Here is a 15,205-nt window from a genome sequence, read left to right as displayed (position 1 = left end):
AAAAGGTATTGTACGCTGTCCAGGGCCTGGCCCTTCAGAAGTGCTTTTGGAGTGTGGAGCGTGCACTCTGTGATTGCGTTTTGGCTGCTCTATCCCACTGGTCAGTCCACTGCAGAGCTCCGCCTTGCTTGTATCTGTGGAGTGTTGGGACCTTCCACCAGGTGTGCTTTGAATTGTTTGCTGGAGTAACCCTGGAAAAAAGGAAAGGAAGGGGGAGTCTGATCCCATATAAAGAGAAAAATGAAAGGGGTGGAAAAAAAAAGACTTAAGCAGAGAATCAAAAAAACTATAAGGCTTAACTCAAGGAGAGAGAAAGGAAAATAAAGAAGGAGATCTAGAAAAGGTATAAAGAGAAAAGAGTAAAAATGCCTGATTAAACAAACAAAAAATTATATATATATAAAAAATAAGAATTGACCAAAAACCAACTCACACTATGAACCTGATTCCAAAAGGAAAAGAGAAGAGAAAAGAAAAGAAAAAAGGAAAAGAAAAACAAACAGACAAAACCACAAAACAGTTGTCTGTTGGTGCCTGAGACCCATGGCTGTGCTGGTCTGGAAGAGAGGCCCTCTGGTTTGGTTAGTGTCCGTTCTGCTTAGGTAGATACGCAGTTGCCAGGCACGGAGGGGGAGGGTTTGGTGTAGGCGGGTCCCACCTCCACTGGGGGCCCCTGTGCTGCTCCCTGAAGCCCTATCTTGTTGGTGATGGGGGAAAAATGGCGACACCCCAATCTCTCCTCCCCAGACAGGGGTCTCAGGCCACACCGCTCAGGCAGCCCTCACGTAGTGGCGCCAGAGGTGGGCTTGCCCTGCTCCACAGTCTCCAGTGCCAGAGGCGCTCAGCTGGGATTCAAAACCCAATGTCTTAGAGGGCCCTGCACCCTACGAACCCTATTCTGGTGTAGCCCCACTCCGCCCTGCTGATAGAAGGCCTCTGGCTGGCGCCTACAGGGTCTTTTGTCCTTGGGGAGGCAGTAAACTCTTTTCCCACAGTATTGGAGGAAGCAGACTGTCTCTCCCGGTGCGCCCCTGAGATCGATACAGGGCCCCAGGCCTGGCTCCCTTCGCCTCCCCACCTCCCCCCCCCCCCCCCCCCGACCCTGGGCACATGCACGTCACAGCTTCAGTCTGCAGAAAGTCAAGCACTTTTGAAAACTCTGATCTTCAGCTCCTAAAGCTGTTGCAAAATAGAAACTGGCACTCTCTGTAGTTCTTGTTCCTCAGTCCGTGGTCTGGAGAGATTTTTTTTACCTTGTCGATACCACAGTTGCACAGAGAGGTTTTTTACCTTGTCAGTACCACAATTCCACAGCCTCTCTGGCTTTCCCTTTTATCTCTCCACAGAAGGGGTTCCCTCCCCTGTATGCCTCCTCTGTTTCCTCTGTCCCAGTTCACATACACGCACCCGGAATCCACCAGGCTGTCCCCCTCCACCTGTGGAAATCTTTCTGCCCAGATTTCCTGGGTGTTGCAAGTGATCTGACCTCCATACAGCTGTGTTTAAGGGATGAGGGAAATCCCCGTCCCCCTATTTCTCCATCCTAACTCCCCACCTCTTACCTCCAAATATTTGAGATTCCTTTCAGATCTCTTATTGTTACTGATTTCCAGTTTAAATATCCCTCTTAAGCCAAAACTTTTTTAGTTCTTTTAAGCATGTTGGTGTTTGTTTTATGGACCATAAAACATCAATTTTGGTGAATGTTCCAAGTATACTTGAGATTAATGTGTATGTTTGGGTGTTGCTGGGTTGAATGTTCCACAAATGTCAGAGCACTAGGTTGGTTGATAGAATTCTACAGGCTACTGATTTTCTGTTGTTGAAGTTTCAACTGTGGCTTGGTCTGTTTCTCCTTTCGGTTACCTCAGTTTTTGCTTCATTGTTTCAGAGATCTTCTACATAGAGCTTTTATACTTCCTTGGTGAATTGAACCTTTGTGTTATGTAATATCTCTCTTTAACCTGGTAATTACCCTTAATTTGAAGTTTGCTTTGGTAGTAATATAGCCATTCCAGATTTCTATGATTAGTGTTTGCATGGTAGATCTTTTTCTATGTCTTAGCTTTTAGTCTATGTCTTTATACTTAAAGTGAGTGTTTTAGAGGCATCATATATTTCAATCTTGCTTTTTTATCCAGTCTGACAATCTCTGACTTCTAAATTGTGTTTAGGCCATTAAAAAAATCCAATTATGATATAGTTGGTTTAAAATTGGTTATCGCTTGGGGTGCCTAGGTGGCTCAGTCAGTTGAACGTCTGACTTTTGATTTCAGCTCAGGTCATCATCTCACAGTCATGGGATTGAGCTAACAGCGTTGATCCTGTTTGGACTTCTCTCCCTCTCTTCCCCTCTCCCCTCTGCTCTCTCAGATAATAAACTTTAAAATTTGCTCTCTCTCTAATTGTTTTCTGTTTTCTAGTTGTTTTATTCTGTTTATTGTATTGTCTCCTCACATTTAACCTGATTTTGGATTGTTTGTCATTGATTTTACAGTTTCCCTTGGGTTTACGATTCATAATTTCAATCATAGTCTACTTTCCAATAATGTTTTTGCTTCATGTATAGTATACCTTACAATACTACTATCAACCCCTAATTATTTATTGTCTTTCATGGTATTACTGTAATATGTTTTGATATTGTGTATGCTGAAAATCTATAATAAATACGTACTGATTTTGGTTTAGTCAATTTTCTTTAGAGCAGTTTTTTTTTTAAGCTCTTTTTATCTTCATTCTAGCCATTTCTGGAATTAATTTCTTCATGTAGCATCAAGTTTCTTGTTATTTTGTTTCTACTCATTTCTTATAGTGCAAGTTTGCTGGTAATGAATTCTCTCAGCTTTGGGGCACAAGGAGGAATGAGAACTGGAAAAGAACCCACTTTCATTTCATTTTCATTTCCCATTTGAAGTTTTTGCTGGGTATAGAATTCTGTGATGACAGGGTTCCCGCCCCCCCCACCCCATTTCAAACTCTTAAAGATGTAGCTCCAGCATTCTTTCTTAGACATGGTGTTGATGAGAAGTCATCAATGTATCTTTGCTCCTTTATACATATTTCTCATTTTTATCTGACTTCTTTCAGGAGTTGTGTATGGTGCTTCTAGGAATATGTAAGTGTGTTTTGATTTTGGGGTTTTCTGAGCTTCTTGGATATGTCTACATTATTTTTCATTACCTTTTCAAATAGTTCCTTTGTCTCTCTCTCTCTCTGTCCTCCCCCTCCTCTCCCTTATTCATCTGCTCCTTGTACTTCCTCCTCTTGGATTCCAAAAATTCTTTCTAGATTCTTGTTAGATATTGTCTCACAACCTTTGAATCATCTGTTCAACTTTTTCCCCTTCTTTTCCCCTGTTTTAGTTTGGATAATTTCTGTTAAGCTATTTTTTTTTTTAATGTTTCTTTATTTATTTTGAGAGTGTGGGGAAGGGACAGAGAGGGGTAGAGAGAGAAACCCAAGCAGGCTTTGTGCAGAGCCTTACACAGGTCTTGATTTCATGAACTGTGAGATCATGACCTGAGCCCAAATTAAGAGTGGGATATTTTAAGTGACTGAGCTGCCCAGGTGCCCCTGTTAAGCTATTTTATAGCTTAACTGTTCACTGATTTTTATTCTTAGCTCTTTTGAATCTATTTATTAACCCATTGAAGGTATTCTTCATCTCTGTTACTGTTTTTTTTTTTTAATCTTTAATATTTTCTTAGATTCTCATTTCTTCATCTGTTTCTTTGGTGATATTCATCTGTTCTTGCATATTTTCCACTTTTTCTACTAGAAGCATTTACCGTATTAATCATAGGAACTTAAAATTCACTGGGTGAAATTTCCAATATTTGTGTTATGAGCAAACCTCGTTCTCCTGAAATTAATAGTATTTATGTCTGATAATGGGTTTTTTTTTCTGCCAGGCAATTAGCATGGAGGTTGAGTCAATTTAACGGAGAGTTGAATTGGCTTTGAGTGTTCTTGTTTAATATGATTGCCTTCATTTTACCCACTGCTTCAGATTCTTTCAGCGATATCTTGTGCTGAGGATGGGGGATTTTGTTTCTGGACTGTTTTATCCTTACATTTTGGGCTGCTTCGTTGGCTTGTAGCCTCAGATTTCTAGTGGTTTTAAGCACTGTTGTGATTTTTATAGGTCATCTAGTTCTTTGTTGTTGTTTTTGCTGCTGCTGCTGCTGCTATTGTTGTTGCCAAGGTTTGGAGTGGACCTCTGCCCAGCATTGTACATTCAGGGCAGAAGCAGAATTCCTGTAGACTTTGTTCAGCCTCATCTTGCGCTTCAGCCTTTAGAGGTCCTTAATATCTTTGGTTCCTGAAGTTTCCTTTGTACCATGTTGGAATTCATCTGCTTGTTGATGGCTCTTCAGCTTTGTACCTTCCAGCATTTAGAAGGGTCAGGAAAGCTATAAACTAAGTTTAGTTGGTGATACGTCCAGCTTACAAAATTTTTTTTGACAATTCACATGCGCTGTTTTCTCCACCATTTTTCGCTAGTATTGCAGAGCTTGAGATTTCGCTAGTATTGCAGAGCATACTGCTGTATGTAGGGGCGCCTGGGTAGCTTAGTTGGTTAAGCATCGGACTTTGGCTCAGGTCATGATCTCGCAGTTGACAAGTTCGAGCCCCGCATCAGGCTCTTTGCTGACGGCTCAGAGCCTAGAGCCTGCTTCGGATTCTGTGTGTCCCTCTCTCCCTGCCCCTCTCTCACTTGTGCTCTGTCTCTCTATCAAAAATAAATAAACATTAAAAAAAATTTTAAGTAAATAAACTGCTGTATGTAAGTCTTGTTCAGCAGTTGAGATGACCTGTCACAAACAAATTAGGAAGAGAAATATAGGAGGAGACTTTTTGAAGGATCTGGGAAACCTGTTGACATACTTAGAAGTAGTTTTCATTAAATTGCAGAGGTACAGCGTCTTTCATACGTTTTACAGTGACCAAAGAGTATGTTCATTGGGCAACTCTCAGTACCCAAGTATACACACTAAATGAGAATGTTCGTATGATCTGATCATTTTTCTTCTGTTTTCCCCACTAAAAAAAATGTTGGGAAGACCTACTATGTTGGTTTCATGGCCCACAAAGGGAGCTGCCACCACCACATTGAAAAATCTTGCAGTGTAGGTTCCAATAGAGGTGTTAGAATTACTGTTTTATTTGTACTTGGTTTGAATACTTGAAAGATTTTCAAAATATGTGTGTATATTTTATTATTTTGTGCTTTACTTTTGTACTGAAAACACATTTCAAAAGTGGATTTTGATAGTTGGATTTTCTCTCATTAAGGCCGTTTACATCACTGGAAAAGAAGTTTTCAGCTTCAAAATGGTCTCTTTTGTGGATGCAACTGCTGGTTCTGCATACACAGATATGAACGTGGTTGATGTTCAAGTTACTTTAACTGTTGGTTGCATTGAAGTAGTTTTTGTCACAAAATTTCTATGTTCTATATTGGTAAGTATACTAATCGATTTTTTTATTTTTTCTTACTATTTGGAAGTTATTTGCTGTGTTAGGTGAAGAGCAGTAATTCCTCACTTGATTTTTTTCCCCTGATTTTTCAGAATTTTCTGGGTATCTTTTATCAATGCTGAAATACATAGTGTTTTATTTATATAATATCATTTTCATATGAGAATAGTGCAGTTAATTCAAGCATACATATTAATGTATTAAATATACGTACATATACCATACATGGATTTGTTATATGTGTTAATTGAATTCTTCGTACATAATTGGTTTAAGTCTTCCAACTCTAAATAAAAATACTAAATATAAGGATGCCTAAGTGGCTTAGTCAGTTAAGCATCCAACTATTGATTTTGGCTCAGGTCAGGATCTCACAGTTGGTGGGTTTGAGCCCCTTGTTGGGCTCTGTGCTGACAGGGTGGAACCTGCTTGGGATTCTTTTTCTCCCATACTCTCTCTGCCTCTCTCTCTTTCAAAATAAATAAATTAATAAAAAAAACTCTATGACTGAAGTTTGTTTTGGTCTCATGTAAGTAATCATTATGGAAATTATGTTTTCTATTGCGTGTTCTATCTGGGGTGTAAAGGCTTTAGAATGAATCTCTATATGATACCACCATATGATGTTTGATTTCTTTTTCTGTTTTTCATGGTTATTTTTTTCCTGTATCATACCTGTCTTTAGGACTTCAGTATTCACTTTTTAAAAAATGTTGTCTTTAAATCTTGGTGTATAAACTAGGTAATTACCTGATTCTAAATAAATGTTGCTATTTTTGTGATCTTTTTAAAATTTTTTTAAAGTTTACTTATTTTTGAGAATAAGAGTGAGCATGAGTGGGGGAGAGGCAGAGAGAGAGGAGACAGAGAATCCCATTCGGTCAACCCAGAGCCCTATGAGCTCGAACACACACATCGTGAGATCATGATCTGAGCCAAAATCAAGAGTGCGATGCACTGAGCCACCCAAGCGCACCTTTTTTTGATTAAATATCTATTTTTGAGAGAGAGAGAGAGAATTCAAGTTGGGGAGGGGCAGAGATAAAGAGGGAGACACAGAATCCCAAGCAGCCTCTTGCACTGTCAGCACATAGCCTGACATGGGGCTCAAACCCACTAACCATGAGATCATGACCTGAGCCAGAGTCAGACACTCAAGTGATTAAGCCACCCAGGCACCCCTGTGATCTTTTTGAGATTACAGTGCAATTTTTCCTGTAGCTTGTAGTGTGTTTTCATACTCAAATAGTAAATACGAACAAGCATTCCTGTTCTAATTTTTTTTTTCTGATTTATTTTTTAAGTTTGTTAGTTTATTTAGTTAGAAAGGACACAAGCAAGGGAGGGACAGAGAGGGAGAGAAAGAGAGAATCCTGAGCAGGCTCCGCACGGTCAGCACAGAACCCAGCGCAGGGCTTGGTCTCTCAAGAACCATGAGATCATGACCTAAGCCGAAATCAAGAGTTGGGTACTTAACTGACTGGGCCACCCAGGAGTCCCTCTAATTTATCTTTATAACTCAGCCTCATTATGTCCCTGAGCCCTGTTGTGATGGCCTTTTAGTCTTAAATTACTGAAAATACGGGTGCCTGGGTGCCTTGGTTGAGTGTCCCACTCTTGGTTTCAGCATCAGGTTATATGATCTTGGTTTCCTTAGTTCGAGCCCTGCTTCAATGTCTGCACTGGCAGTGAAGAGCCTGCTTGGGATTCTCTGTCTCCCTTGCTCTCTGCTCCTCCCCTGTGCACCCTGGCTCTGCCTCTCTCAAAATAAATAAGCTAAAAAAAACCCTTCTGTTTAAAAAAAAATTACTGAAAATAAATTGTTTGGAAACAACTACTGAAAACAAATTGTTTGGAAATTAGGTATAATTCTAGATACATTTTATGTCACTGAAATATTTTTTCTAGAGGTCAGAATTCAAAAACTACAGAGTTCTTGACATTTTATTACTTTTCAAGTTACTTTGTAGTTTACAAACTTAAATAAGCTGTCTGTCCTTTGAGGTTGTATAGGAGAATACAGTGTGATTGCTTAGCCATTAGGGAAAGTATGTTAATAAGGGTAGTAGGTATTATCACTGAAACCTTGCAATATCTACATGTTAACTTTTTTCCCGGGACAAAATTTTGTTGTTTTATTGTTTCTGTATCTGTATCTTACTGTTTCTCAGTTTTCAGTGGAGAATATTGAGATTTAGTACAGATAACCAGACTTGGATAAAAGAATGCTTGGTTGTACCGGGAAAAAATTTTTCTCACAGAAGTAAGATCATCAATATCAGTATGCATTTAACATTAACATTCATTAATGGTAACCTTAATAATATAATTCTGTTACCTTTTAGGCTTTTATAGATAATTTTCAAGCGGCTAAACAAGCTTTGGCTGAGGCTACTGTTCAGGCAGCAGGAATGGCGGCTACTGGTGTAAAAGAATTGGCACAGAGGAGTTCTAGAATGTCATTGGATGTTAACATCAAAGCCCCAGTGGTGGTCATCCCACAGTCTCCAGTTTCTGAAAATGTTTTTGTTGCTGATTTTGGACTAATTACAATGACAAATACATTCCATATAATAACAGAGAGCCAGAGCAACCCCCCACCCATTATTGATTTGATAACAATAAGGCTGAGTGAAATGCGACTCTACAGGTAAGCTTTTCTTAGGTACATTTGTGGAGAATGCAGTCTTTTTCAGACTTTTTACATGAGAGGTTTTGGTATCCGGAGTCTTCTATCTACAGGGAGATTTTATTTTGTTATAACTATACTAATTTTGAGAATTTCTCTTGTGCAAGTTTTTTGAAAACCTACATAGTATTTGAAAAATGCTCCTTAGGTAACCAGGAGGACTAAACAGTTTATCTCTCAGGAATGACTGTTGTCTGATGTTCTGTGTCTTGAAAATCATTTTTAAATGTTTTTTGTGTGAGTTTTTTTTGGTGAAGGGGATGAGTTGTTTCAGGCAGTGTGATAAATTCGGTTTATATTATTTCATGTTGGATGGAAGGAGAAATTTAAGCACCCACTCTTCTGGGAACAAGACGTATTACGATGCGCAATCTTTACAAAGGATGAATAAACAGTTTCTACTTCATTGTCAAGGTAGCTGTTCTTTAATGAAAGTAATGAGCTGATGCACAAAAATGGGATCACACTTAGATTTTAGAAGGGTTGTAGAAAACAGGTCAAAAGGAGACAACACTAGAGGTTGAAAGAGTGGTTTACTAACTACTGGTGTGATTTCCATAAGAATTATATGTGATGCTGTCTAGGGTAGGGAAGTGAGGTAGTGGAGAACTAGCCAGTTAAGAGAAATTTAAAAAGTAGAATATATAGTAAGAGATTACTGAATGGATGTCAGAGTTTGAGGAGAGAAATTTGACTCCAGATTGCAGGCTTACAAAATTTGTTATTTGGTAATAATGCAGTTCACCGAGATAAGATAGGACAATGCAGAAAAAACAGTTGAGTGGAGACATTGAGTTCTCTAGTGGGTAAAGTAACTTGGAAGTTGCTGTCTGACTTTGGTATAGAGATCTATAGAAAAAGATTGGAAGGCACTTGAACGTATGTGTGTAGATTTTAAGAGAGTGTTTGGACTTGCGGATTTGGGTGTCCTTAGTAATATTTAGCTATCTGTTAAAGTCACTGAACAAGTGATATCACATGGTTTGTAGAGTGGGGCATATGGGACAGAATCCTGATGAATGCCAATACATAAGGCATATATATTTCTCAAAAGAGACTAAGAAATGGCAGGCAGAGAGATGGGAGGCATTCCAGGAAGATATGTTGAGACAATGTTGAGGACTCTGTTGACATTGTTAACCATGAATTAAGAGTACATGATAATTTTTTTCATGTAGTACTTGATATTTGGTGTCGGATTCAGGCAAGACTGAATTTTTAACAAGCAGGTGTGACCAAAGTGGGACAGGATTTTTAAATATTGAGAGTCATGTTGATGGATAATGGAGACAGAAGAAATCAAAGATAAGAGGGTACCTAAAGAGTAAAAGAATGTAGAGAGAGGTTTATAAACTGGAAATTCATCAATCTTAAAGTCTTCAAAAATAAGCACTGACTAGTTGATACAGGAAAGCAAGAGTAGAAAGTGGTAAGTCTGGATGATGATATTCTTAAAAGGATAGGAGTGAGAATTGAGTATCATTACAAACTAAGGAAAATGACTTCTGTCTTTTAATGCTGAGATGAATAAGATGTTGGAGAAAAATTGGCCCCTATTTAATAGAGCTCCATGGAAAGCCAGGTTTCGGTTACAGTGATACATTTAGTGAAGACATTGGAAAATGTAGATTTGTTCGGCCAAGCCCAGGGAATTCAGAAATCACAGGGAAATATTGAGGTGAGAGACTTTTATTTTAATAATAGGCTATAGATACATAGAGACACTTTAAACTTCAGATGGCTCATTAACTTTTAAACTGTATAAAAGTCTAAATTTACTAAAAGAGAATATGTGTCTAAAATCACATCTTGCCTGATTTCAAGAAATGGTACATGTAAATCAGGTGTGAATCTATATTACAAATAGGTTATCTGCTTTGAAAAGAGTTTACTAAATATCTTTAGAGCATTAAAAATATTTATTTTTATGTCCAAAAATGAGTTAACTTTTTACTGAAGACATAACATAAAATGGTATTAGGATGAACAGAAAAATATGACCACCCAGAGGTAAGTACTATTAATAGTTTGGTATGTTTCTTCTAGTTCATTATTTCTGCACATATATGTTAAGTAAAAGAAGAATTATATATTTTGCATCATAAATACATTTTTTTCCCTTAACAGTATGCTATAAATATTTTTCCATATTATTTTGAGTACAAAATTATTTCTAAATACTTCATTTTATACTGTTAAAAATTAGTTGCCTATTTAAAAGTTAATTTGATTGTGAGTTTTTTTTGCTGTTATAAATAACGTTACAATTATTCCTATCATGACATCCTACTCATGTCGTTAGGATAATTCATTTCCTGCAGATGAATTTCTAGAATAGAATTACTCAGTTATACAGTTACAGGTTTTCCCTGAAATAATTTTCAAGTTCTTGATATTTGGAAATTCAGTTTGGTTTCAGCTTCATAGAAAAGCACATAAAGACAAATAAGTATTTTATTTTTGTGACAACCTGTGTTGAAATCATTTTGTTGCAAAGCTACTAATCGCAATGTAAAATTTTTACAAAGATACTTATAGTACTTCTATAAGGAAAGTTGTAGACCTTAACCCATGGCCAGAAAGAAATCTTGAATAAATGTGGAGAGAATATTTTCCTAGATCTAATATTATAAAGATGTCAGTTTGTATACATTGATTTTGAGGTGGGGAATGGAGACATCATAACATTAGAGGTACTACTAAAATACTAAAATATATAGAATTGCACTAAATACTTCTAAAATGTATTATAAACTACGATGATTAAAATAAAGAGAATAGAAAGGTAAGCAGCAATTGACCATCTGCACGTACGTGTGTTACAGTCATACGTACATATACAGTCAGTCTGCAGTATTCTTAGATACCATATGTGTGAACTTGCCCATTCGCTAAAAGTTATACGTAACCCCAAAATCAATAAACATGACACTTTTGCAGTTATTTCTGCGTGTGCATATCCATGAGAAGTGTTGATCTTCCAAAACCTGTGTTCCCAACTAAGGTGTCAGACACAGTGACACTCTGTCTTCTTATTTCAGCAAATAATTGTATAGCATATGACGTACTGCAATTATCTAAGCCAAGGACTGGCAATACAGCATAGATTGAGATGAAGTAGTCCCCTTTTTTCAGGAAGATTTTATTCTTTATTTTTTTAAATGTTTATTTTTGAGGGAGGGAGAGACAGAACATGAGCGGGGAAGGGTCAGAGAGAGAGGGAGACAGAGGATCCTAAGCAGGCTCCAGGCTCCATGCTGACAGCAGAGAGCCCAATGTGGGGCTCAAATTCATGAACCACAAGATCCCGACCTGCACCTGAGTCAGGTGCTTAACCAACTGAGCCACACAGGGGCGCCATCATGAAGCTTTTATTTCTAATTGAAACTATAGACAAGACAATAAACTATTAAAATACAGTATATAAAATAGAATGTGGGAGCACATAGGAAAAGTATCTATCCCAGATACTGAGTAACACTGATAAGGCAAATATTTTTAAGGAAGTAATCTTTTGACACAGCAATTAATGTTAATTTCTTACAGTTTGTCCAGAACAAGAAAGTTAATCAAAAATAGGTACAAAAGTACTGATCCAAGTATTTATTTATACTGAAAAAATAAAAGCAACATAACTTTCAACAATGGAAGGTTAAAGTTATATTATAGTCATATAACATGCACCTATTAAAATTGCATATGAGGAATTTCCAGAGAAGAAGGCAGAGGGGGAAGATCTGGGTTCACCTTGTCTCATGGATACCCTTAGATAATACCCACATCAGTATAAATAACCCAGAAAAAGACCTGAAGACTGGCAGAACAGACTCCACAGCTAAATGTAGAAAAGAGGCCACGTCAAAGAGGGTGGAGACAAGGTGGGGAGCCAGACTCAGCCATGAGGCTGTCAGTAGGAGGGTGGGACACCTGTAGGCATGGAGAAGGGAAAGGAGCAGGTACCTCCGCAGGCACCGGGAAGATGGATCTTCCATAACACTTGGCTTTGAAAACCACAGGGGTGTAAATTTAGCAAGTTCTTACTATCCGTGGGCTTAATACCTGGAACTTTAAAAATTCAGGTTCGGCTCTGGGAGAGCCAGGGCACAATGGGAAATGGAGTACCCACCCTCTAAGAGACAGCACAACAAACAGCCCCCTTGCACAGAAGCAGCAGTTTGAAAAACACTGAGGGTAAACAGGAAGGAGATTTATTTACTAACCTCAAGTCTTGTGCAGAAGGGATAGGAGTTTTTGGGAATCCGCAAGAACAGAAAAGCTGACCATTGCCCTTACCCTCCCCTGATAGATACATGAGCACCTGTGGGAACCAGCACAGTGCAAGCACTCCCCACCTAGCTTGTTTATAGTGTGTCCTGTTGCCACACGCTTCTGTAGACCCACCCCCATCATCCTCGCTGGGCAGTTTTCCTGGTTGGCTGGAGATCCCTCCCATAGCAGATGAGCACAGACCTTGCTGACACCACGCACTCTGCCCGCACATTCTCCCGAGGACCTGCCCCCTCCAGCGTGCCCTTGGCAGGCGTCCATCCAAAGAGGTGGGACAGGTCTGCCACTGTGCAAGCAGCCCTGAAGGCGGGGGGCAGCCCCATTCCAAAGTGACTTCTGTGACGGGGATAGGGGAAATAACCACATAGTTCAACTCTGGCCTCAGCAGTGGGCCAGGCACAGACATCTGGTCCGACTGCAGGCTCCACCCACTAACAAAACTTGTCAGGGGACAACACAGGGAGAGGCCCCTGTGGTTCAGTGCTACCACTGTTCTGCCAGACACTTGGTCTGACCCACCTCAACCCCAGGGTGGCCCCATACCGGACCGCTAACAACACAGGTACCAAACTCTGCCCACAACAAGCAAAGAGCACCATTTCAGGCAACTGGATGGAAGGCAAACACAGCTCAGCAGTAGTAGGGCATACAACACATAGAGGACACTCCTTAAGCACCACATTCTGATGAACAGGGGACCTTGCACTGCCGGACACCATGTGGACCTTGTCTTCATAAAGCCACTACTTTCAAGAGCAGGAGACACAGCTGACTTTTTTTTTTTTAATTTTTTCTTAATGTTTATTTTTGAGACCAAGAGACAGTGTGAGTCGGGGGGAGGGGCAGAGAGAGAGAGAGAGAGGGAGACACAGGCTCCAGGCTCTAAGCCATCAGCACAGAGCCTGACACAGGGCTTGAACTCAGTGATCACGAGATCATGACCTGAGCCGAAGCCGGACGTCCAACTTACTGAGCCACCCAGGTGCCCCACAGCTGACTTTCTTAATGCATACAAACAGAGAGACAAAGTGGAGAGACGGAGGAGTAAGTCCCAAATGAAAGAAAAGAATAAAATCACAGCATAAAAGCTAAACAGAATGGAGATGATATGCCTGATAGAGGATGCCATTGAAAGTAATGATCATGAAGATACTCACTGGACTTGAGAAAAAAGGAGAGGACTTCAGTGAGACTCTTAATAAAGAGGAAGAAAACATTTAAAAAAATCAGAGATTAATAACTCAATAACTAAAGTTTAAAATATATGAGGAGTAAATAGACTAGAGGAAGCAGGAGTATGGATCAGCAACCTGGAGGACAGAGCAATGGAAAGCAATCAAGCAGAGCAAAACAATAGTGAAAAATGAAAGTAGATTAAGGGAACTCAGTAACACCATGAAGTATAATAGCATTTGTATCCTAGGGAACCCAGAAGGGGAAGAGAGTAAAAAGGTGACAGAAAATTTGTAGATATGATAGCTGCCACCTTCCCAAATCTGGAGAAAGAAACAGAAATCCAGATCCAGGATGCACAGAGAGCCCCCAACAAAATCGGCCCCAGGAGACGCACACCAGGATACATAGTAATTAAAATGGAGAAAAAGTAGTGATAGAGAATCTTAAAAGCAGAAAGAAAAGAGAAAACAGTTACATACAAGGGAAACCAAAGCAAAAATAAATTATTGGGACTACAGCAAAATAAAAATCTTCCCAACGAACAATCAAGAAAGCCAAAAGACCAGCTATGAATGGAAGAAGGTATTTGCAAATGACACATCTGGTAAGGGGTTATTATTCAGAATACATAAAGAACTTCTACAACTCAACACACACTCTCACATACAGTTTAAAAAAATTCGCTGAAGAGATGAACAGACATTTTTCCAAAGAAGACATCCAGATGGCCAGCAGACACGTGAAAAGATGCTCATCATCACTCATTATCAGGGAAATGAAAATCAAAACCATATTGAGATATCACCACACACCTGTCAGAATGGTAACAATCAAAAACACAAGAAACAACCAGTGTTGGTGAAAGTGTGGAGAAAAAGGAACCTTTGTCCACTGTCGGTGGGAATGCAAAATGGTATAGCCACTGTGAAAAACAGTATATAGAGATTCATTTAAAAAAATTAAAGAGGGGCGCCTGGGTGGCTCAGTCGGTTAAGCGGCCAACTTCGGCTCAGGTCGTTATCTCGCGGTCCGTGAGTTCTAGCCCCGCGTCGGGCTCTGTGCTGACAGCTCAGAGCCTGGAGCCTGCTTCAGATTCTGTGTCTCCCTCTCTCTGACCCTCCCCTGTTCATGCTGTGTCTCTCCCTGTCTCAAAAATAAATAAACGTTAAAAAAAAATTAAAGAATTACCATATGATCTGGTAATTCTGGGTATTTTCTCAAACAATATGAAAAATGAATTTGAAAAGATACACTTATGTTTATTGCAGCGTTATTTATAATAGCCAAATTAAGGCAGCAGCTCAAATGTACATCATTTGATGAATAAAGAGGAAGTGGGGTGTGTGTGTGTGTGTGTGTGTGTGTGTGTGTATGGTGGAAGATGGGTCATAAAAATATTGAAATCTTGCCATTTGCAACAACATGGATGGATCTAGAAGAGAAAATGCTAAGTGAAGTCATTCAGCAAAAGGCAAACACATAGGGTTTCGCTCCTGTAGTTCAAGAAACAAAGAAAAAAACAGACTCTTAACTGTAGAGAACAAACTGATGGTTACTAGAGGTGGATGG

At 39.3% G+C, this 15,205-nt stretch overlaps 1 protein-coding gene across 8 annotated transcripts in view; it reads left to right on the top strand.

The window, feature by feature from the left end:
• Positions 1 to 15,205, top strand: part of VPS13A (vacuolar protein sorting 13 homolog A) — a 251,081-nt gene that overhangs the window by 117,252 nt on the left and 118,624 nt on the right. For all 8 annotated transcript variants that reach the window (XR_008291251.1, XR_008291252.1, XR_003414530.2 and 5 more), the window contains 2 exons: positions 5,299 to 5,466; positions 7,830 to 8,134. Coding sequence is in view for 5 of the 8 variants with exons in the window: in XM_027040998.2 (XP_026896799.1) it covers positions 5,299 to 5,466; positions 7,830 to 8,134 (473 nt within the window). In the remaining 3 variants the exon portion in view is untranslated. The remainder of the gene's footprint in view (positions 1 to 5,298; positions 5,467 to 7,829; positions 8,135 to 15,205) is intronic.

The sequence above is a fragment of the Acinonyx jubatus genome, chromosome D4 (assembly GCF_027475565.1).
Source record: "Acinonyx jubatus isolate Ajub_Pintada_27869175 chromosome D4, VMU_Ajub_asm_v1.0, whole genome shotgun sequence".
NCBI classification, from domain to species: domain Eukaryota; kingdom Metazoa; phylum Chordata; class Mammalia; order Carnivora; family Felidae; genus Acinonyx; species Acinonyx jubatus.
Note: the sequence above shows the minus strand (reverse complement) of the source record. Positions and strands in the feature narration are given on the sequence as shown.